The sequence below is a fragment of the Hydra viridissima genome, unplaced genomic scaffold (genome assembly GCF_058129835.1).
Source record: "Hydra viridissima isolate aposymbiotic clone 2 unplaced genomic scaffold, HvirCarnegie_v1 scaffold_3, whole genome shotgun sequence".
Taxonomy (NCBI): domain Eukaryota; kingdom Metazoa; phylum Cnidaria; class Hydrozoa; order Anthoathecata; family Hydridae; genus Hydra; species Hydra viridissima.
In genome coordinates, this window is record NW_028324302.1 from 6,782,048 (window position 1) to 6,805,000 (window position 22,953).

The window sequence follows — 22,953 nt, forward strand, 5'->3', positions numbered from 1 at the left end:
GTTAATGCTTCCACATGATTTCTCTGCAAATTAAAGCAAAAAAATGTTTGGCAGTTAATTCACGGTTAGATGCGAATAATTTACCACCAATTTGATGGCAGATTAAATGTCATGATTCACAGTTAAAACGTCGTATGCAGTCACTGTATATGAGCTCTAAATTTGTATTTTTCAAACAGAAAAATAACATTTCGTTAGATTGTATACTTTTAAACAGTTCAATTTTCAAACCATGTTGTTCTAGAACCGAAAAGAAAAGCACAAACGTTTTTCTTAGATAAGTTAAGACTTTTATTTTTCGAGTTCTTGTTGAGCGGCAACAAGTAAAAACGAAAAATTGTACACGTATGCAATTCTAAAAAGTTCCAAGTTGCTTGATAAATGGAAAGATGTCAGAATGATAAAAAATCACAAAGGAAAAATCTCAGAATGAAAATAAATCAGAGCATATATGGTAACCTTAATGTTTTACCTTTTTGTATTCCAAAATAAAAACAAATCTTGTAAATATTTTCAGGGGGAAAAAATGCTTTTTATTTACAAAAGTAGAGATTTTTACAGTTTAAATTGCAATGAGTGAAGTTGTTTTACAAGGGTCAACTATATAATACGTCGTATTAGGTAGATTATTGTTTTCGTGATGTATAAAAGTAATAATAATACAATATATATAATACAATCATTATGATAACAACTCAAATTAATTATAAGCAAATTTTATTTTATATAAATAAAAAAATTAACTTAAAAAATAATTTATTCACTAGAATTCTTAACTTCAGTTCATCAAAAAAAGTAATAAAATCTACTAAAAAATATTTTCGTTTTTATAGTTTGGCTGACGCATTTCCAATTTTACCCCTCAAGAGTGAAATTTAAAAACATGAGCTGAAAAGCTGCATTAAATTAGCTGCGCAAAATATTGTTTGCAAATAATAAAAACTTTCATAAGTTTTTACTTTTGATGTTTGTTTCCAATATATTCTTGAGTGTTTTTAAAGATGCTAACTCAAATTCAATCAGCTACAATTCTTAGAGAGCTCTTAATTACATTTGAAGAAGACCTACAAAGAGTCTTAAGTGAAAAACTTTAACAAAAGGAGACGAGGCTTCAGAAGCTCATTGTCTCAAGTATATTTTTAACAACTCACTTGATCTGAGTATAATTATGCTCTGGTACTGCTTAAATGGATTGTTCATTAAAAAAAAAGAAGTATTAAAGCAGTTAAGAAATTCTCAATCATTATGAGGAAGAAAAAAATATTTGTAAAATTAAAAGTTCGCATTTGTTGACAACGAGAACAACTTAATTTATGTATTTTGCAATCACGCTACTCAAAAAACTAATCGAATTTTTAGAAGATATTGGTACCGATTCAAGAATTTAAATCGCTTTTGTGAAGCTATTACACAGTATTATCGGAAGACTTGTAAAAATACGTTATTTTTGATGATGACCAATATAAATGGATACAATAAAAAAAGATTTTCACATTTTTGCTCGGACAAATAACATTAGCAATACCAAAAAAAGTAACCCCTCCAAAAACAGCAATACTGAGGAGGTTAATGATGGTTTAATTGCAAAAAGTTTTGTTGCAGGCGAGAATCAGCTTTTATCATGCGTTGAACCTTTTTCAGACATTAAAACTAATTCCAGTGGATTTCAATGTATAAAAAATGAACTGGTAAACGCAAATGGCAAATTAAAAACAGATGCTCTTAATCAAGCCGAAATTTTTAAAGATGATTCTACAACTACATCACAAAGCGTACAAGTCAAGTTAACTGAAGCAGAAAGTCAGCCCATCTCTAACAATGTTGCGATAAATCCACCTATCTTACAATTTGGTCAATCACCAACATTTTTGGCTGTAACTTCCCATGAAAACAATCCTATGAGAATCAGTGACACACACTTTAACACAATACAGGAACATATTAAGGCTGCTTTCAGTAAAAGACCATCAAAAGTAGCTCCTTATGATATCATTAAATCTCATCTAAAAATGCTTTATAAGAAGGTGTACTCAAGGTAAAAATATATTAAAAAAGTAGAATTTACTTAAATTTCAATCATAGTTTACACAATTCTGACGTAGCTATAGTTAATTTAGATTAGTTAGTAAGTAACTTAAGCTGTGTTCCTCCTTCGACATTAACACGACTGCTATCACAGTATGCAATTCATGACTTTTAACAATGAATCTAAACATGAGAACTAGAAAATCATAATAATTAACTAAGGGTATGTGTCACGACTGATATTTCCAGATTTATTAATTCGACAGAATTCGTTAGCTTATTGTGAGCTTGTTGTGAACTTGTAAGCAAATGTCGACCAAAACCAAAAGTAATATCCGCTGTGAATATTTTTGTTTTTCATGAAAATTTGATATTATTTGTGCTTTTGAAGAGCTTTTGAAGAAAAAGCTCTAGTATACGCAAAAGCTTATTTAAAAAACCACACTATTACATACACTCAAGCTCATGAAAGCTCTTCATCTATCAAGTAACCTTTTTTTTTCCAAATTTATTTCCTAAACAAATTTTTACTCGCTAATTGCTAAGACAGCAAAGTTCCTCACATTTTTTAAAACCTCATAAACTGTCACCTGTCACTCTGTCATCTCATCATAATTTGAGGTTATACCCTACCATTTGTATTTTTATAACTTGATGATTTCTTTATGATTTATTGAAAATCTATTATTTTATCGAAAATCGATTTTTTGTTTGCACCTGTCATTGATGCTCTTTAATGTAAAAATGTTGAGAAATTACTAATTTTTTTTTTAGAAATTTTTTGAATCATTTAAAAAAAAAAAAATAGATTTACAGCTTGCACTTCTTACGCTCGTAAAAGCTAATTAATTATACTAATTGTTTAGTAAGCTTTAGTTTTATTTTATTACTTTTTACTTAACAATATTCATTAAACATTATTATAGTTTCAATACTAAATTATCATTTATTTAACAAATGATTTTTTGTATCTAACATCTAATAGGGAGTTTTGTCACGTGACATTTTATCGCGGAAAAAAACCGAACGTTTTTGAAAAACTTCGTCCAAAAAACGCAACAAATGATTTTATGTAGGTGTAGAAGAATGAAAACCCACCCATGAAAATAAATAGTATATATGTATATATAGATGTTATTTTTTTTAGAAAAGGTTGCACTACAATAATTTTTTTGGGGACGTTGTTTTGCTTTAGAATTGATAAAGTTATTTAACTTTAAATGTTTCAGTTTTGTTTATTTACAAGTAAATTAAGCTAATTTTTTCGTCCCCACATAAAAATAGATTGTGCAACTATTTATTTATTATGTCAATCAGTTTTTTTTTGTTTTTGGTAGTCTAATAGGGTGGGTTTTTTGTTTTCTAAGTGGAAATTTTATAAATTTCCCCCGTCTTTAGATATTTTATTGTTAACGCAACTTTTTGCGCAAGAAAAAAAAAGAAAAAGTTTTTTTTTCGGTGCCAAAAGTTTAACGAGAAACTTTAAGGAAATATTTCATAAAATGTATATGAATTGAAAATATTAAAACACGAATATCTTTGGAACTAAATAAGCTACAGAAGTGGTTGAAACCATTTTGAAAATTAAATATATTAAGGAATCCGATGCATTTTAAATAAAAAAGATTTACATTGGCTATAAAAATTGCCTAAGCTCCCTACATCTAACACAACTATTATGGCCGTCGCCAGGGTTTTTATAGCATGGTCATCAAAAAAAAAGGAACTTATTGAAGAATATTATTGTTTTTTAGGCATCAAGTAATTATGTTCACTACCAAAAGAGTAATAATATTAAAAGACAATTATGGGGTTATAAAGTTAACAAAAAATAGTTCATATACACGGGTAATAGCCTCTTGGAATATAGCTATATTTGTATTTGCATCATTATAAAATGGGTGAAGGAATTCAAATCTAGGAGCGTTCGCATTATCTTCCTCCCCCTGGTGACAGTCATGACAATATTTCCACGGTTCAATGAATTACTTTATCAAGCTGTGAATTAATTTCTCACTTTACTATTTTTTACTGTATACATATTAGTGAATATAAATTACCAATATATTATAATTGTTTATAGTGTAAGAATAAAAATATTTACTTTTATCAACTATTTACTTATATCATTTTCAGTATGACAATGATCGAAGCAAACAGGCACATTTTTACCATTAAAGATTTATACTTAGATGGTTTCCACACAAAAATAACCATCAAAAAGCAGATAGAAAGTTTAGAAAACCCCACTTAAAATTTAATACTTTTGTTATAAAGATCCCCATAAAAAAGAGCCTATCCCTAAAAAAGAGAGATCCCAAGAGTTTTGCTATGAACTGGCTTCTAAATTCACATTTACATCTGCAAGTACACTCAACAGGTACAATTTTAAGATTACTACTTTTCTTCAACCAACTAATTTTCTTCAAAACTTGTTTTTTGAGGAATTTGTTAAAGAACTCTTCTTTTGTGAAGGACTTCATTAACAACAGATACCTCAAAAGCCAACGATATGTGTGGGTCAGTCTTTCTTCATTACATCAACAAGGAACGATAACTAAAAAAATTGATCTTGTCATGACACCATTTGTAGATTGAAATCTGCTCTTGCATACTCAAATCGGTATTTTGATGTAAAACTAGATATTTTCTTTAGAGTTTTTAGACATTTATGCACTGTTTTATGTTCAGCCTGATGGAATTCAAGAACAATTCCAGAAGTTCTTTGGACAAAGAATTGTTTTCAAAAATCTATAGGTCAATATAATCCGAAAAATGCCATCCAATCAAAATCTTAAAAAATGAATATATGTCACGATTATAACACCTTTTAAAACAAGAACTTACCTACAATCAGTAAAAATGCGATTTTGCGATTTAGAATCACTAATAGCAGAACATTGTTTGTTTAATAATGTTATCTCTGACTCTGACAAAATGGTCATTTTAAAATTCAAAACGTTTTCTTTAGCTTTTACAGAGAATTTAAATGTTTATGAAGTCTTATATTAGTTCTCATAAGACATTTAAAGCCTAAACTTTACTTCAACTTATTTTAACCTAGAGGGATCTGTATTAATTCTCTTAGAAATGTCCGACGAAAAGACCCACTTAAAATACAGCAGAAGGTTCAAAAAATGAAACTAACATCATCAACCAGCATACTTGATTTTTTTATTTTTTCAATTTGAGTTCCTTACAGAACCTAAAAAATTGAAAAATGAGTTATGATTAGCTACTCCTCAAAGGTAAGCATTTCTTTAAGAATAGAAAAGGAGCAACAATGTAAATAAGCACGGTAGTTAACTACAAAAACAGTTTTTTCCAGAATATTTTTATCAATTAGAACTATAGTTCAAATTAGTCACGAAGTTTCGTGAAGTAACTTAATACATCAGGACTCTTCACAACCTTTGTGACACATACCCTTACTATTGACATTTGTTTGTTACTATAGAGTTATATGTCGTTGTTTATGCCGTTATTTTTACCACATTGTTGTTTGGCTATTATTACTGATATTTTATGCCTGTTTGTTTTTACAATTTAAGTAAAAACGTTAATCTATCGGAATCTTTTTCAAATAACGTCCATCAAAGCCAAGGACAAGAATTAGAAAGGAACAAAAGGTACAGAAAACTCGGCAAACACCCAGAAGGAAATTTAAGCATTTCTGATTTTTCATACGAAGACGCCATGAGCAGTACTCAAAAGAATAGTACATCACCACCATCCCTTCAAGAGAGCTCTAAAAGCCTTTTAGAAAAAGTACTTTCTGAGATGCATACTCTAATAGATCCTTTCGATTCTAAAAATCCGTCTCTCCTCGAAGATGAAGCTATTGAGAAAGTTGTATCAAAGCTCTCTGTAGAATACAACGACGAAAATGCAGAATCTCGTGATCGCCTCATAGAAGAAATATTCTCGAGCATTGCAATAACACAGCTACGCATTTGATTCGGATTAAGAAATTGCTTTGTTTTAATTTTGTAATGGCTTTTTGTATATACTTATATTTGTTAAAAATTAACTTAGAATACAACTCTTCAAAAAATACAGATTTTATTAAGAGTTATTTTGCAAAAAGTAATTTTATTCAGAGATTTTATTTTAAACTATAGCAGTTAATGTCAAACAGAAATTCTTGAGGGGCAAAAACGAGTTTTATTGAAATACAGTCTGGGAAAAGATTCTATTGTTATTTATCCAACACTGCGAATACTGTGGTGTACACCAGAGTCAAATTGTTTAGCAGTGCGATCAATTTTGGCTTAAAGAGACTAAAGAATTGTTTTTAAGATCTACCACAGAATAGAACAGCCATCTCTGTTGCACAAGGTGTCAGAAGTAAGGCAGCCTTGGGCTTTAGTGAGGTCATCCATTACTTGGCAGAGAAGAAAGTTTGTCGCATGGAAATATAATTTTATAATTCTATGTAAATGTTAAAGTTATAATGCATAAACAGTTATGATTGTCAATTGGCTGTTTCATTTCTAAGTCTGCTTTTATATTTAATTAAAGCTAAGTTAAAAAGAAAAAAGAAAAAAAAAAAGAAGAAAGTTAAAATTGTATTTCACTAAATTACCCAAAAAAGGGGGCTAAACTCTGATAGCGGCCCAGGGTCTCTAATTTCAGGCCTAATTGTCTTTACTTTCTGGTTTATAGTTGGGCGTTATAACAGTGATGTAAATTCAACAATGCATGTACGGCCATCAAGAGCGTAAAACGTTAATTTGAGCTTCATTAAATAAAGCTGAAATAAAATCAGTATCATTAGAATTTGGTATAGCTAGTTATTGAACTAATGTTATCTTACTTATTAATAGAAGCATATTTCCTGCATGATATATTTTTTTGAAGATTCAAAGGGACAATTGCCTTAAACTAGTTCTAACTGTTTAACTATTTCTTACTGTTTAACTATTTCTAGCTCATTAACTAACATTATTAATATTCTATTCTTTACATTTCAAGAATCTGAGCTGAAAATAGAAAAAAAATTATCGACACCCACACAAACATTGACAAAACCATTCTAAATATGTTCTCTAAGGACACTTACATAAAACTTTTGCCCTCGCATTCTTGTGACAAATCTGATTGGTTATAAGTATACTTAGATTTTCAACATTGCTGAATGTAGCTCTCTTTCGACTATCAACTTTTTCTTTAGATGTTGGAGATTTAAATTATCTAATTTTTTATCTACTCATGATTAATGACTAATGATATTCATATACACATGTAACTGATTACCTTTTAATTTCTATAAGAGCCTGATCCAAGATAAAACCTGCCATATTTTGAAAATTATGCAGTGTAAGAACCACAAATTCGGGGCAAACTTTGATCAGAAACAGAATCTTGTGTAGATACTTCGTGATCTATTATTAAAAAGTATGGCATAAATTTTTTTTCATGCTTCACTGTGAAATGTTGAATAATTAGGAATTGTGTTACTTAATATATTTAGTTTATCTATATAAGATTTTAAAGAAGTGGTAATGTTGATATTTAGAAAATTATATCTGATAAAATTTAGTTTATAAGATTAAGCCCTTTAGATTCGGGGAACAGATATTAAATGATATTTAGCAACGTTACGGTGTCTTTTTTTTTTTTTTTTTTGCTACCATTTTTGTAACGAAAACGTTATTCTATTACAAAAATTATAGAAACAATATTTTATAATCTAAATTTCTCTCTCTCAGATTCTTTATTTCATCAGAACACCTGACTTATATTTAAGGCAGCTGTACACTGGTTGGTTTCATTTATAATAGAGATAGTTTGGAGTATTAAGATTGAAAAGAACTTTTTAAAAACTGTTTCCATTTCATCCGTCATGAATCTCGTGTCTCTTCACCATCGGTCAATATGGCGAACACTAACACGGAAAGCATGGATGATCTAGCATGTGATAGCATTAGACATTTTAAGGTGGGTTAAATTTTTAACTAGATATAAAAATAAAATGTAAAAAGCGTCAGCAGAATTTCTTTCTTCATAGTTATCAGGTTACTCAAACAATTATAAAAATATGTATAATTATTTAGAGAAAAAGAGTTTTAATTTTTTACATTTGTACTTTAATACCAGGCATTTGTAGTATAAAGTAATCATCAAAAACTACACCATAATTTTAAAATAATTTTTATGTTTGTTTGATAAAGTGCTGAATTTGATGGTTCTTTATATCAGCTTTGAAAAATAGATTATAAAAAGCTTGCATAACAAAATTATTGACCATAAATTGTAAATCAACTATAGATCTTTGTGTACTTTAGAAAATTGCAGTAGTTTATAAATGTTAAAAATTTTAAAACTATTACTGTTACTTTTTAAATTTTTTTTTAAATTCTGGATTTCAGATTGAGCACATGTTTATATTTAATTTACAAATAAATAGAGATCAGAGAGTGATATTTTACAGGGATCCTAAGATGGAAATGCATCTTAATTTAAAGATAATTATTCATTCAAAAATTATTGTATATACAATTCAATCTATTAAATAATTTAATTCTCTAATTTGGTTTGTTTTAAAGAAAATATAACGTTTCTTACTGATCATTTAACATAATTAGTATGAAAGATAAACAGAGGTTTTTGCATAGGTTAAAATTGACTACATTTATTGTTTTGATACTTGCCTAAAAACTAAATAGCTGTACATCAGATTAAAAATGTAATATGTTCACTTTAATATAAGAATTTAAGTTCTAAAGATTTATTTCAAAATAACTTATGAAGAAGGGTGTTAGAAGAGGGGAAAAGTTTGTTAGCTACTATCGTGTTGATTTCACATATTTGATTATAGATTATACACTTTTATTTTAGAGAAGATCAATTTATAAAAAGTTATAGTGTGTTGCATGATGTCATTTCTTGATAAAAATTACTATTGTATAATTGGTATGTTTCAATGGTTTGTCAGCAGCCATATTAACTTGCTTGTTAACAATCTTGAGTTTTTCATTAAGGATAGCTCAGTCAATGTGCTGACTTTATTTCAGATAATGATTGCATGGTATAAATTTTGTTTTAAATTAAAATGGTGTGATATCAATTCTGATAAATTATTTGATAAAATGATTGTATCAGTATGATTTAACAATTCTTGACAAGGAAACAACTCATTAGGTTTTGGAGAATTTTTATTGTGTAGTGATGCAATACTAGACCCTGCAGTAATTTTTCTCACATGCCAAACATGATTTAACAAAGTGTGAAAAATGGTGATTAAAAATAGTTGGACAAGAAAAACAATTTTACAAGTTTAGTTGTTTGCCAAAGTTATTTTTGTTGTAGTTTGGTGCGGAAAATTCAAACTTAACAATTACTTATTTGATGTTGAACAAAGAAGTACTGATAAGAAAGTGTCTTAAGTTTGAAAATAGCTTGTGTAAACTATTATCCATTTTTTGTTTGTTTTATCTATGAACCAATGCATTTTTTTTACCTTATAATTCAGATTTTTCAAATTTAGATAGAGTAAATTGCAAATTATGTTATTCAACAACTTAACAGTCATTATGTAGATTAGCTTAAGGTAAATGAAATTAACATTATTCTACTGTAACTTTTTTAAACATTTTTATGAAATAAGTGTTTAATAGCTAAATTAGCAGTATAGTTGTCTTGATGAGGTATCTGATGGTAAAAAATATAATGTCAATTATTTAAATGTCTAAGGTTTTGAAAGAATAGAAAATAAAAAATTATAATACATTAAAGAAATAAAGAAGTCTTTTTTATATTAGATTTTTTATCATTTTTTTTTTTTTTTTAATGTTAAAATAAGTTTTGCAAAAATCAATTGGAAAGTATATTTTATCTGCAATTATCTAAGGTTGTACAAAGATCATAACTAGTTGCTTTTCAATTTTAGAAGCAAGTTATAGTCTACAAGAGGGACACTTTATTGGCGTCCCTTTCTTAATCCATTTTTGTTAATTAGGTAAGTATCTTGAATGCTTTTTGGTAAGAACTGACTAAATTGCTGAAACAATCTTTTTGATGTTATTACAAATATTTTTTTAATTTGAATATTATTTTATCTTTTGCTTTAAAAATTCCTTTTATTCATAAAATTCCAAGAAAGTTTATAAATTTAAAATGAACATTTCTATAATAATTTTCATGATTTGATTACTGTTTAAAACAAATAATTAAAGATTATGGTAAAATATCCTGTAAGGTCAAGGAGCTTAAAAATCTGGTTATTATTTTCAGGAAAATCTGAACAACCTACGTTTGCTTGATGACAAAATAGTATATGAATTAAACAAAAGCAACCCTACAAGCTCTTTTCAACATGAGGTTAATGCAGAAAAAATGTGCCAATCCTTGTATAATGAGGTACAATAGTTTGTTTTGTTGTTGTTGTTGTTGTTGTTTTGATTTTTAAAATTAAAGTAATGTATAGTAGTTATACTTTTTTTTTTTTTTTCTCTCTCTCTCTCTCAAAAAATGAAAAAAATTTGTTTTTATTTAGTTGTTAGAGCTACATAAATTTCGTGCACATGCCATCCATAATTGTATTCAGAAAAAATCTGTTGCTATTGATATTTTGAATAATCAAACAACAGAGAACAACATAAAAAGTGATCAAAAAGAACTGAAGAGTCTTCAGAGCTCGGTGAGTGTGTTAATTACTGTTAATAAAAATGTGACCTCTTGCATCCATATATATTTTTTAAAACTTTGTTTTTAAGTTTAGCTGAAATCATTTTTCACCTTTTATTTATCTTTTTTTTTATTGAATTTTCTTTTTTTTTTAGATAAGATTATTGCAAAGTGAATTGATTGTTGAAGATGTTGTAAAGAACAGATCACTTAAGGTAAATTCCTTCCTTATTTTATCTCCATTTTTCTTAAATCATCAAAGTAAGCACCTGTGTTTTTTTTTCTTATCCAAGTTTCCTGAAAAATCAGATCTGTACAATTTGATCAGAATTCTTGTACAGAATTTTTTGTATTGAGGTTTAAGGAATCTTTAAAATTTTAGAAAGCTTCAGTTAAAGAATATTGAATAATTTTTATTTCTGATACACAATTTTTAAAATATCCTAAAGGTTAAAAATATTCTTTTAATATTTCCTGAACCAATTATTTTCATAATTTTAAATAGTAATGTTATGGCTTTAATAAATAGCCTGGAATTGCACATGAAGGTATAAACACATTAGCTTTAGGTAAATAATTACTTGCAATTAATTGCACCATTGATTTTTCAAAAAGTCATCTCTATTGGACTGTTGAAGATTTTGGATTTAAATAAAGACAGATCTGATGGTATTATTTTTCTGGCATCTATCAGGTTTAAAATTTAAAATTAAATCCAAAGTATCAATTGCCAACAGTTAAGCATGGAGGAGGAACTTTGGTGTGGGGATATTCCAGTCAAAACTTGATTAGTCCAAAAAATCGTAAAGGAGAATCAGATTAAATGTGAACATCACAATATCTTATGTAAAAAAACGCTGAAAAAAAGAATATTACATCAAATTTTATTGCTGTTATTTGGGATGATGATCCCAAATACACCTAAGACAGCAATAAATTTTGGCTATCACAAAACCTGGAGCTAAATCTTATTGAACCCCTAAGGAAACATTTGGAATAGTAAACGATTGTTCAAAAAACCAATAAAAATCCACTTTTCAACATGTTCAAGGATACTTAGGACTAAATCAATATTAATTTTGTCAACTTAATTCCAAGTTGCTGTCAAGCTCTGGTTTATTCAAAAGGCTATATAACAATGTGCCCTTAAATTTTGAGAAGCATTTTGCTATGATTATTTTAGTTAAAAACCTTGATCATTAATAAAAGCTAACTTCTACAGTTTGTAAGTTTTTGGATGCATATTTTTCTGGTTATTTAAACATTTCTTTAAAATAAAAGGTTAAAGCTTTTTTATATTTAAACTATTTATTTGGATGTCTCCTATAATAGTGTCTGACGATTTCATCGAAATTGGACTGTGCAAGTAAAAAGTTAATGAAACGTATTTTTTAGTATTTATCTTTATAATTTCCTTAAAATTTGAATTTTGTGTTTAGTTCTGTTCTTATTGTTCACATATTTTTGAAAATATAATTTTATCTAAGGTTATGTCGTGTAATTCATTTAATCCCTTATAAGTTCGTTTAATTCCGAAATGTTTTTTTTTACGATGTGATAAAAAACAGACTTTTATCTAACTTTTTTGGATGAAAACTATCCGACCGGAGTTCAAATGAAGTATCAAACGCAGGTGCTTAATAAAAAAAATTAATAAAAAATTAAGCTTTTAACGCGTTCATTATTATTAATTTTAAAATTCTAATTACAGATTTTTAACGAGAAGTGTTGGAAGTCGTTCCCTTTACCTGATAAATCATCTTCGTAGTTTTGCTTCGATATACGGAAATCAATTAGCTTTGTAAATTCTATCAATTTGTATTAGATTTGTAGGACATTTTTACACAATAAAATTACGCAGTTTGAGATTATTTACCTTTTTTTGTGTGTTAAAAGACCAAAAATCATCTTTAATTTTTTTGTGTGCAACTTTGCTAAAGAAACATGAGCCTTTTTAAGTAGGCGCTTGATTTTGAAATAGTAAAAAAATAAAAAGCACTATTAATCGAACAAATTACCTAGAGGAGCGGTAGAATTATTTTGGACATCATCCCTGAAATATTTTGCCAAAGTAGCAAAAGTTCCTCTTTAGAAAAATTTCTCTTTAGAGATTAGATTTAACCTAAGGTACTGTTTTGTTTCTTGAGGTCTACCCCTATTAAACCACAGAAGGGTTTTCTCAGTTATTTTGGTTATCAAAATTGCAAAATATTTCAGGGGGGTGACAGTAATTTTTTCCTACTCTATCGATTTAACATTTTGCTCGAAAAGGTCCATATTTTTCATGGCATTGAATCATCTTTTTTTGTTAACAAAAGTTATAAAAGGCTGTACATTTACTTATGTAAGTTATTAAATATTTAGTTATTAAAGTTATATTTTGTAATTTAAACTTATTTAAGGTATCAATTTCATTAGCAACTTCATTATCAAATTATTTCACGTGTCGTGCAGATTTCTTATGCTGTATGCAGCAACTAGTCAATCATTTTGACAAATATATTGGCTTTTCACCTTTGAGAATTAGTTGCTTTTTCAGTTAGTCGCATTCTCTTGTTTTTTCTACAATATTAAGCAAAGCTGCAATATCACCTACTGTGTCTGCAAGCATCTTGCACTGAAATTTTAACGCTTTAATTCATATAGTCTAGGTGAGTGAAGCTTCCAATGGATTAAAGGGCTTTTCGCTGAGTTTCATAAACTTGCTTGACCACCCCAGAATGCCTCTCAAGCATGTTGCTTTCAACATCATAGCAATATCAACAGCATATTTTGAATGAAATTTTAAGGGATTTTTTTGATTCCAAATGCTGCAGTGTTGCTTTTAATGCCGTAATAACCAATTAATTTTTTACAAAATGTTAAAAATGTCTCAACTTAAGCCCAATGTTTCGAAAAGAATGAGTTTAGTTTTAACATTAAAAAGACATTGAATGAGCTGAAAGTGCGAGGAAAAGGTGTGGATTTAACCCTCTTTAACCTCCCGGTTTTGACATTCTTGTACGCATATATTTTTGTAGTAAAGTTGATCATTTTTGCTCAGCCGTAAAAAAGAAAGAAGTTTGTAAAAGAAAAAACAAAAACAAAAATAATTTAAAAACACTCTTACTTTTCAACGCGTTATAAAATATTTATTATCTACAACTTTTATAATAAAATCTCGTTGTTAAACATGTGTACTCGCTTTGTAGTCAGTCTTAACAGCTGCGTCTTAATTTTTAGTGTGATTTTTAAATGTCCAGTTGTTATTTTTTGTTAGAACAAAATATTTTCCCACAGTTTTTCTGAATTCCTGGTTGTTATCAATAAAACAAAGATGATATTACTCACGATTTTTATAAGTACTCTGTTAGCTACCTCCACCTCCATATCCCCCACCACCGCCTCCATAACCACCTCCTCCGTATCCTCCGTACCCTCCACCACCGTATCCACCCCCTCCTCGACCTCCATATCCCCCTCTACCTCGACCACCATATCCGCCACCACCGTATCCCCTGCCTCCACCACCGTATCCGCCGCCACCGTATCCTCTGCCTCCACCACCGTATCCACCACCACCATATCCTCCACCTCCATACGCAACTACTTTGTGATGCCCCGGATGGGGATGACCACTTCCAATAATTCCGACACTTCCCTCTTCCTTATCTTCTGTGGTTTCACCCTCACTATCATCGTTCTCATCCACAGCTTCATCACTATCTTCGTTACTTTCATCAGCGTCTGCGTTTAATTTTTTTTTGACGTCTCCGCTACCGCTCCATTCAGATGGCAAGCAATTCGCTATGACTAAAATGCCAGCAAAAACTATAATAAATCTTAAATTCATCGAATATTCTCACGTTATTCTATTATATTCGTGTTAGTCTCATACGCCTTTAAAAGCATACTTTGTCGGGTATATCTTGTTATTAAAAAAGGCAAGTTGTTTTGTACGAGTTCAACGTACTCATTGGCTTTTTTGTTAAACATTTGACAGGTCAACACATGTTGAGCATGCATGGGCACAAACTAGAACAGTTAAACAATAAATGTTAAAACAAACAAAATGGACATTAACAAATATTAAAATAAGCAAAGTTGATATGCTTCAGTCTTTTTTTGTTCTTTGATAAGATTTCTCACATTCATCATATAATTCTCAATTTTTTTTCGACCGCAAAAAATTTTTCAAAGATTTTTCGACATTTTAAAATTTAGCGTTTCACACTTTAAAAACTTGATTGTTCTTTTTTTTTTTTACGCCGTCTATTATCCCCTCCACCGACTTTTTTGTATATGACACTTTTACTTGAAACATTTAAATTGCACAGAAATCAGAAGGTTTTGTTCGCTAGCTTCAAAACCATTCAATATTTTAATTTGTTTTTCCATATACAATATTCCTGTACATACTAAAAATCTTGAAGTTAAGAATTGGCAAAAGATAAAGTAAAGTTCACACGAAAAAAATTTCGCTATCTCCTTTCTGTACCATTCTTTAATACAACATTCCTTCAGTCTTTAGATCCAAAAACTTGAATAGATTTTAGGAAAACTATGACAAACAAAACCTTCGTAAACTAAGTTTTTTGCACAATAATGTTAGCTGAACAACCGCAACCGTTCACGGTCCGATATAGCTTCCGTTATCAATCATCGGTGGATCGTACAATATTAGTTATTAGGTATCTTTCTTTCTATTTAGAGCAACTAAAGCTTGAACAATTTAACTAATATATCACCAAATTTTAGTTAACTTTAAAAAACGTTGTTATATATGGATACAACTTTTTGAAATTAGTTTCTTAACATCTAAAACATGTATAACAAAAAGTTAAGTAAAAAATGTTAAAATATATGGAAAATAAGTAAAATATCAAAATAGTTTTTTTTAATTCTATTTCGTATATGCCGATTAAGGTTTAATTAATTTAGTTGAGATAGACTTAGATAACTTGTGCCCATGGCTGCACCTTGATTATAAACATTTACACCACTTCTGAACGACTATGACTTGCATGCTCAAATCGGTCATTTAATCAACTGTTTTATAAACAAAATCAATGAGTACATGTTCAAGTAACTCAGGTTCGCCTAGATGTGTTTTTAATCAAGAGATACTAGTATTAAAAAAATTTTATATTCTATTTAATCTTTAGAAGATAATTGGAAATTAAATGAACTTGAAAGTTATTTGCTTTGCTGCTGGCTTTTTAGCCTTAGCTCATTGCTTGCCAGAATGGGGAGGTGGCGGTTGGGGTGGCGGTGGCGATAGCGGTAGAAATCATTGGGGTGGCGGCCGCTTTGAAGGCGGTGGTTATGGTGAACACGAAGGTTCACAAGGACATCACGGAGGAGGTGGATATGGTGGCGGAGGCGGAGGCGGAGCTGGATTCGGAGGTGGAGGATATGGTGGTGGCGGATATGGTGGAGGCGGATATGGTGGCGGCGGACATCATGGAGGTTATGATGACGGAGACCACGACCACCATCATGGCCACCATGGTGGGGATGGAGATCATGGATATGGTGGAGGCGATTATTAAAAGAAAAACGACATACCAGCATCATTACAAGAAATCCTTTTAGCACGAAAGATAAAACCGAAGAACGTATGAAATAAATTCTCCACGAACATATATAAGAAAAAAAGCAAAAACGTGAACACGCCAAGCAAGAGTGTCTTCTATTGATAAATTATACATGAATTAGGTGTTGTTTTTTACTTTTGTTTGTTGTAAAACTATTATTATAACTATTTATGCTGTTGTACTTTTACTATGAAAGAAAGGAAAAAGTGGTTGCTATTTTTATTATAGTAAAAAAGTACCGTTTTTTGTTTTCTTTTTTCTACAAATAAATATATATTATATTTTGTTTAAATAGCATTCATAGTTAATTATATATACGCTTAGTCTAACATGTTTCGAATGTTATTTAAGATTATTTAATAGGGGAATACAAGTTTTATAATCAACTCCTGAAGTTAAGTAAATTTTAAATATTCTGGGCGGGTTAAAACTGAATAAATATAACTTTTATGCTGGAGTAAAAAAGCCGAGTACTGTTAAAAGTAACGAAATACGAAGATGAAATTTGTGAGCCTCCAGTTTAGAAGATGACAAGGGCGAATGCAACTCATTAAGGTGAAAGTGTTTCACTCTTCTTCACTTCTTCTTAAAATGCTTCTCTGAAATATTAGAAAACAATACTCGGTATAATATTTATATTTATCTCAATTTTATCATTTACATATCTCCGAACTTATTTAACCCTAACATATTCTGCCATCATGTATGCTACAGTTTCATTCAAATCATATTTATTCATTTAAAAACCGCAAAAAGGATTTTTTTCACAATTTGCTTCAGTTATTTATGTAACTGAACGTTAGTATCAGTTTTGTTGTCGTTATTATTATTGAGCCGTTCACCGCACAAATCGATTAACTCTCTTTTTTAAAAAATCTTAAGTAAAAAGGTCATAAAGCACTTGATATATATATATGCAATTAGTTACATTTGTGATAACTTCCCTGAATAATAAAGATTAAAATGAGAATTAAATCTCTTTATCTTTAAGTTCATCTGATCTTATTGTTGTGGATCTGGATGCAATAGCTTTTAAACTATATTTAGAGGGTTATCCTTTTGTATATTGACAACTTTTTTTTAAATTTTTTTTTTTTTGAAAAAGAAATTAATGAAGAGTGAGTTTTTTTATTCAAAAAAAAAAATTCTTTTATCATATTTGGAATTATTACAGGAAATTTTTCAAAAAACTTTGAAAAAGAAAATCTAGGATAGATAATGCTGTTGAATTTATTTGAGTGTCGCAAAATATTACATTAAAGGTAATTATTTAATATAACTTTAAAAATGATAAACACCATTAAACTAAAAAAAAAAAAAAATTATATTATAAAAGGAATTTTATAAAATTTTTTTGTCATTTTGATTTTTATGATTGTTTAAATGCTGGACAAAATAAGCTTTCTGATTGGTCTAAAATTCCTTCGCGACCAAAAGTTTAGCTATAATGGCAACCTTGTTATGATGGATAGAATGTTATTTCACTAATCTTGTAAACATTGACTGTGTAGAATATAGTGATAACATATTAACTATAATAACTGCTATTGTATAAATGCCTATCTTACTGTCAAAATTATACATACATACATACATACATACATACATACATACATACATACATACATACATACATACATACATACATACATACATACATACATACATACATACATACATACATACATACATACATACATACATACATACATACATACATACATACATACATACATACATACATACATACATACATACATACATACATACATACATACATACATACATACATACATACATACATACATACATACATACATACATACATACATACATACATACATACATACATACATACATACATACATACATACATATGTATATATATATATAAAAGAGTAGTAATGGATAAAAGTAAAATAAATCTATATATATATATATAAATTTATTTTACTTTTATCCATTACTACTCTTTTTGTTCTTCTTTTTTTTATACGAATGTCTGCTTTATTTTAAACTTCTGGTTATTCTTCTTTAATCAATATTTTCTCTGATTTCTATTTCTTTTCTTCTTGTGATTATCAAAAATTTCTTCTTCTTTTTCTCTTTTTTTCACTTATAAAACTTCTTATTTATCCAAATAGTTTTCAATTACAAAAATTATAATAGAACGCAGCTCTAAAGGGTACAAACATTTATAACTAAGGGTTTATAACATCTGATGATCGCTATTGCGTGAAACTTTAAGTAATGAAATATAAACCAAGCTAATTATTTAGTTTATATAATAATGATAATGATAATAATAATAACAATAATAATAATAACAATAATAATAATAATAATAATAATAATAATAATAATAATAATAATAATAATAATAATAATAATAATAATAATAATAATAATAATAATAATAATAATAATAATTATTATTATTATTATTATTATTATTATATATATATATAAAACTTAGGTAAACTAGAAAGTGATGTCTTGGGAAGATGATATGTTAAATTCTGTTCATCTAGTTGGTGAAGATGAGACTGGAGACTTATATGGTGATTTTGAGAATGTTTATAACCCAGCTTTTGATACTGAGGTGTGTATGTTTCTTATATATTTATACTATTAGTCACAAAAGCCTTCATTACATAATATATATATATATATATATATATATATATATATATATATATATATATATATATATATATATATATATATATATATATATATATATATATATATATATATATATATATATATATATATATATATATATATACACACTATATATATACTATATATATTAAATAGTATTGGTTTTTTTTAAACAAATCTAATGCTTGGATAAAATTAGTCATAAATTTTCTGAAGTTCAATATCTCCTTACTGAAATGTTCTACAATGTTGCAGAATCAAAAATGGTATGAACTAATGTTCAATATTTGGTGAAGAGGATTTTGCATTGAACATATCATCTATGTGACCATTTTCATGGATTTCTTTTTTAACTTGACTAGTTTTATACTGTATTTACAGCAGTATTTGTAACAATCTTGATGGTATGCTTATGTTCATCTAAAAATTCTTTAACTCCAGGAAAAAATTGCTCAGCTTTCCCATAGGATGCTTCTAAGTTGGTTTCATTTTTATAAATTTTTAAACTGCTACCTAGTATTCTAGCCAGGTTGGTTGTTTTTTTATCAATTTTCTGTCAAAGAGTGGTAACCACTTTTGTGTAGTTTTAAGGATGCCCATTTCTTATTTTTAGCACCTTTCTGGACTAATTTGTAAACAGAGGACGGACTAGAAATTAGGAAATCAGTAACTCCTCCAGAAATCTTTTACAAATTATGACAACCTGGTTAATCAAAACTTTGTTATCAGTATTATGTTTTCCAGTTGTTTTTGTCTTTCAATACTTTTATTTGTTCTTTTACATTCTTTGAGAGTCAAATGAACTCTCACTTCTTCTCAGAGATTCAGTTTTACTTTCTGCACTTAATTCAGAACTTTCTGCACTTAAATAACCTGCTCGGCTGATATAGCAGGCTGATTAAATGATATTTGCCTTCTAACAATAGATGGGTTGATGTATTTGACTCAAATTCGTTGGTGGTGTAACCTTACTTTATGCAAGTTTTTAGATCTGCAATTCTCATACAGGTTTTTTTTATCTACATGTACAAAACCAATACTTTTCTATGTTACATCAAGTATAGCATCAAGTAGTTCATGAAAATATCTTTGCCAGCTCCACTACTGTCAATAATATTTTTTTAAATGTATTAAGAGTTTGGAACCCAGAGTTACATATTTTCAAGGCACCTCAGTAGAGGATGACCGTATGATGATCTTGCATTCACTAATGATGATCTTGCATTCACTTACTATGTTGAGCAAGAATAAAATAGTCTCAGATTAACTAAAAATTGAAAATCAACTTTGCCATTTACCAAACAATCTTTGGCTAAAACTAAACTTAGTGGCTTCAATAAATATAGAATATAAAATGAAGAATCCAATAATTAGAAAAGTTCCTGGACATGCTTTGGACCACAATTTAACTGACTTGAGTGATAATCTTCATTCACTATTTTTTTTAGCTGAGTTACAACCATTTGTAATCAATTTATTATTGAATTTATTGAGATTTTCAGACTATTGGCAAGAGCCATGGATAAAGATGAGCTCAAACCTCACTTAGGATTTTTGATTCCAACAATTGTTATATTAAATGAGATTTTTAATCCCAAAATCTGTCTATTGTGATCCACTAATTGAAAGCATATCATGTAGTTGACAAAAGATTTCGGTGATTTTATTTGGATAAGTTTATTATTGCTAGTATTTGACATTCCATGTTCAAATTCAAATGGATGAAAACTAAAGAGCATAAAAAAACCTTGCATAATATTTTTAAAAAAAGAAGCTAAGTAATCAAAAGTTACAATATTAATCAAATTTGATTGTGCAATTGATTTTCTTCAGTGGTTTTCACAATTCTTGAACATGTAAAACATCCATGTTTTATAGAAACTCTCCATCATATGGAAATATACCTCTGGATTTAATGTAAATAACATTAAATCCAGAGATATATTTGCTATCAAAGGCAATTTTTAAAAAGTACAAATTAAACTTTTGAAAAACAAATCATTCTTTTTACAGACTGATTTATTGACTGTTTTTTCTTTTTTAATGTACTTTTTGGTTTTTATTTAGGTGTTTAGTGGATTAGCAGTTAGTTTGCTTAATTATAATTGTTTAGTGGTTAGGGGTTAGTAGACTAAGCTTTCATTTAGTGGTTAGTAGTTATTACCCCCAGTTCTGCTCATATTATTTGAGATTCAAATAATTTTTTATTTACAAATTCATGTGGTTCATGCATGAACATATAATATAAACTTAATATTTGTAGGGTTTATATGAAGATGAAGGATTCCAAAAGGCTTTAAAGACAAGTTATGGAAAAAGAATGGTATATTTATACCTTTATTTAAAAAAGTGTATTAAATTCCTAGTTTTTGAACAATTTTGTATTATAGTCAAACATTCAATCTTAAAATTAAGGTTTTGAAAGGCTGGGAATTCTATTCAGGCATAATTCTGTTCTTTTTAGGTTGAATTAAAGGTTAAAGTAGTATTTGATATTTACTATGATATTTTTTGGTAGCCCTGTGTTGCCTGACATAACTCAACATTTTCCTTTAATCACTTGTGCTAGAATTGAGTTTACTATCAACTATACACTCTTAATTAAAGTTGACACATGCATGAAAAAAGCTCCTGTGCATGTGTCATATGATCAGTTTCAATCACTAAAAATTTCAGCAAAAAGTTATTACCTGGATTTGATTCTGTAAATGTTTTATGCCAAAATTAAAATAATTTTCTAACTATAAAAATATTGGTTTAAAGTTTTCATAGATATGTGTAACTAATCAATTAACTTTACACGTATCAAACAACAAGATAAACATTTATTTATTCAGAATTACAATTTCAAAAGTCCATTAAGATATATGTAATTTATCCAAGCTTGGTGTTAAGGATGGTCACTGGACTTATTAGATCCATGAATATTCATCTAAGAGCTGATTACCATTAAAATCAATAAGTTGTACATAAAAAATTTGTTGGCTGCTTTCCTCTGATGCATGAGGCTAAAAAGAATTACTGTAAAGTTTGAAATTACATTTGATATTTATTACAGGTTGACAATTTCACAAATTAATTTATGTGATATTAAATGACTTTTTAGTGAACTTTCTATTAGAGTTCAAGTGCTGGAAGGCCTCCTCTTGGAACAAGTGCTACCCAAAGAATGAACACATCTTTGGTAATTTTGATTTAATGAAACTTTAGGAATTGAAAAATATTTCATTTAGTTCATTTAACGGATGTTTAATATACATATATACTTAAATATGAATATATTACTTTTTTAAATTTTTTACAACTCGTTATAATTTCAATAGAAAGAAACTAAATTATACTTTATTAGATTTTTGGAACAATAAAATTTTTTGATAATATAGAATCGTGGACGTGGTGCAGTGCCTGTCTCAGTCACAGGAGGCAGACCAGTAACAGGTGTTGCAGCTGTAAGTGGCAATTTAATATTTTTGGGTATAAATTAAAAAGGAATTTTCATTTTTAATTGTTTTTTAATTTAATTGTTTCACAATTTTTTTATAAGAATCCAGCCCAAGCAAGACCAATGACTGCTGTGCGTGCTGCAGGATATTCTGGAGCTGGGAAAGGTACATATAATATATATCTTGATCATTTGATGATTCTATGTAGCTTTTGAATGTAACTGTTGATTAATTTTTATTGTTAAAAACTTTGATTAAAACATAAGTCAATAAATTTTGTCTCAAATTTTAAACTTAAAGTAGGGCTGTCAACTCCTTTTTCTAGCATCAAACGCATCATTTGATCCCTTGCAACAAGCAAAAGGCCCACCTCCACCTTTAGATGCCAAAAGTGAAGATAGGTACTTTTGTGTTACATTTTCTATTCTTTTAGTTGATAAAATAATTAGTTGTTAATAAAAAATAGTTAAATTTTGAAAAGTAGATGTATGCTGCTTATCTCAGCCAAAAAAAAATCAACCAAGAAAATCATTTAATTTCCATTTTTGTGTGACCTTAAGCAATTTAATTACTAAATTTTGTAATTTTTTGTTAATTATGCTAATATTCTATTATAA

At 28.4% G+C, this 22,953-nt stretch overlaps 4 protein-coding genes across 8 annotated transcripts in view; 3 read left to right on the forward strand and 1 right to left on the reverse strand.

The window, feature by feature from the left end:
* The first annotated feature begins 1,352 nt into the window (after positions 1-1,352).
* On the forward strand, positions 1,353-6,215 carry LOC145180207 (uncharacterized). 2 transcript variants are annotated; one of them, XM_090081328.1, is made up of 2 exons: positions 1,353-2,035; positions 5,625-6,215. In XM_090081328.1, exons 1-2 carry the CDS (start codon positions 1,467-1,469, stop codon positions 5,980-5,982), a joined length of 927 nt encoding a protein of 308 aa, XP_089937454.1. In that variant the 5' UTR covers positions 1,353-1,466; the 3' UTR covers positions 5,983-6,215. The 2 variants fall into 2 exon arrangements, with proteins under 2 accessions (XP_089937454.1, XP_089937453.1); XM_090081327.1 differs by having other exon boundaries at positions 1,361-2,035; positions 5,577-6,215.
* A 1,608-nt stretch (positions 6,216-7,823) lies between these two features.
* LOC145180429 (protein MIX23-like) lies at positions 7,824-12,519 on the forward strand. Of its 3 annotated transcripts, XM_090081342.1 has the most exons (7): positions 7,873-7,965; positions 9,515-9,577; positions 9,917-9,985; positions 10,261-10,386; positions 10,523-10,666; positions 10,809-10,868; positions 12,365-12,519. In XM_090081342.1, the coding sequence occupies exons 4-7, from the start codon at positions 10,363-10,365 to the stop codon at positions 12,419-12,421; spliced, it is 285 nt and encodes a 94-aa protein (XP_089937468.1). In that variant the 5' UTR covers positions 7,873-7,965; positions 9,515-9,577; positions 9,917-9,985; positions 10,261-10,362; the 3' UTR covers positions 12,422-12,519. The 3 variants fall into 3 exon arrangements, with proteins under 3 accessions (XP_089937466.1, XP_089937467.1, XP_089937468.1); XM_090081341.1 differs by lacking the exon at positions 9,515-9,577 and having other exon boundaries at positions 7,870-7,965; XM_090081340.1 differs by lacking the exons at positions 9,515-9,577; positions 9,917-9,985 and having other exon boundaries at positions 7,824-7,965.
* Positions 12,520-13,742: 1,223 nt separating this feature from the next.
* LOC149890782 (uncharacterized) lies at positions 13,743-14,607 on the reverse strand. The gene has a single exon (XM_090081334.1). The coding sequence runs from the start codon at positions 14,483-14,485 to the stop codon at positions 14,003-14,005; it is 483 nt and encodes a 160-aa protein (XP_089937460.1). The 5' UTR covers positions 14,486-14,607; the 3' UTR covers positions 13,743-14,002.
* A 1,963-nt stretch (positions 14,608-16,570) lies between these two features.
* LOC145202010 (intraflagellar transport protein 88 homolog) overlaps positions 16,571-22,953 on the forward strand; it is a 24,138-nt gene continuing 17,755 nt past the window's right edge. Inside the window, exons 1-7 of one of the 2 annotated variants that reach the window (XM_090081318.1) lie at positions 16,571-16,784; positions 18,706-18,831; positions 21,157-21,216; positions 22,015-22,077; positions 22,277-22,342; positions 22,438-22,501; positions 22,662-22,737. In XM_090081318.1, coding sequence (XP_089937444.1) covers positions 18,721-18,831; positions 21,157-21,216; positions 22,015-22,077; positions 22,277-22,342; positions 22,438-22,501; positions 22,662-22,737 — 440 coding nt within the window. In that variant the 5' untranslated portion in view covers positions 16,571-16,784; positions 18,706-18,720. Of the gene's footprint in view, positions 16,785-17,697; positions 17,722-18,705; positions 18,832-21,156; positions 21,217-22,014; positions 22,078-22,276; positions 22,343-22,437; positions 22,502-22,661; positions 22,738-22,953 lie in introns of those variants that run through there. The other variant, XM_090081319.1, reaches the window with a different exon arrangement.

Coding starts and splice junctions, on each gene's coding strand:
- LOC145180207 (XM_090081327.1), top strand. CDS start 1,467: ATGGATACAATAAAAAAAGATTTTCACATTTTTGCTCGGACAAATAAC. Junction 2,036..5,576: donor TATAAGAAGGTGTACTCAAG/GTAAAAATATAT, acceptor TTACAATTTAAG/TAAAAACGTTAATCTATCGG.
- LOC145180429 (XM_090081340.1), top strand. CDS start 7,903: ATGGCGAACACTAACACGGAAAGCATGGATGATCTAGCATGTGATAGC. Junction 10,387..10,522: donor GCCAATCCTTGTATAATGAG/GTACAATAGTTT, acceptor GTTTTTATTTAG/TTGTTAGAGCTACATAAATT. Junction 10,667..10,808: donor TGAAGAGTCTTCAGAGCTCG/GTGAGTGTGTTA, acceptor TTTTTTTTTTAG/ATAAGATTATTGCAAAGTGA.
- LOC149890782 (XM_090081334.1), bottom strand. CDS start 14,485: ATGAATTTAAGATTTATTATAGTTTTTGCTGGCATTTTAGTCATAGCG.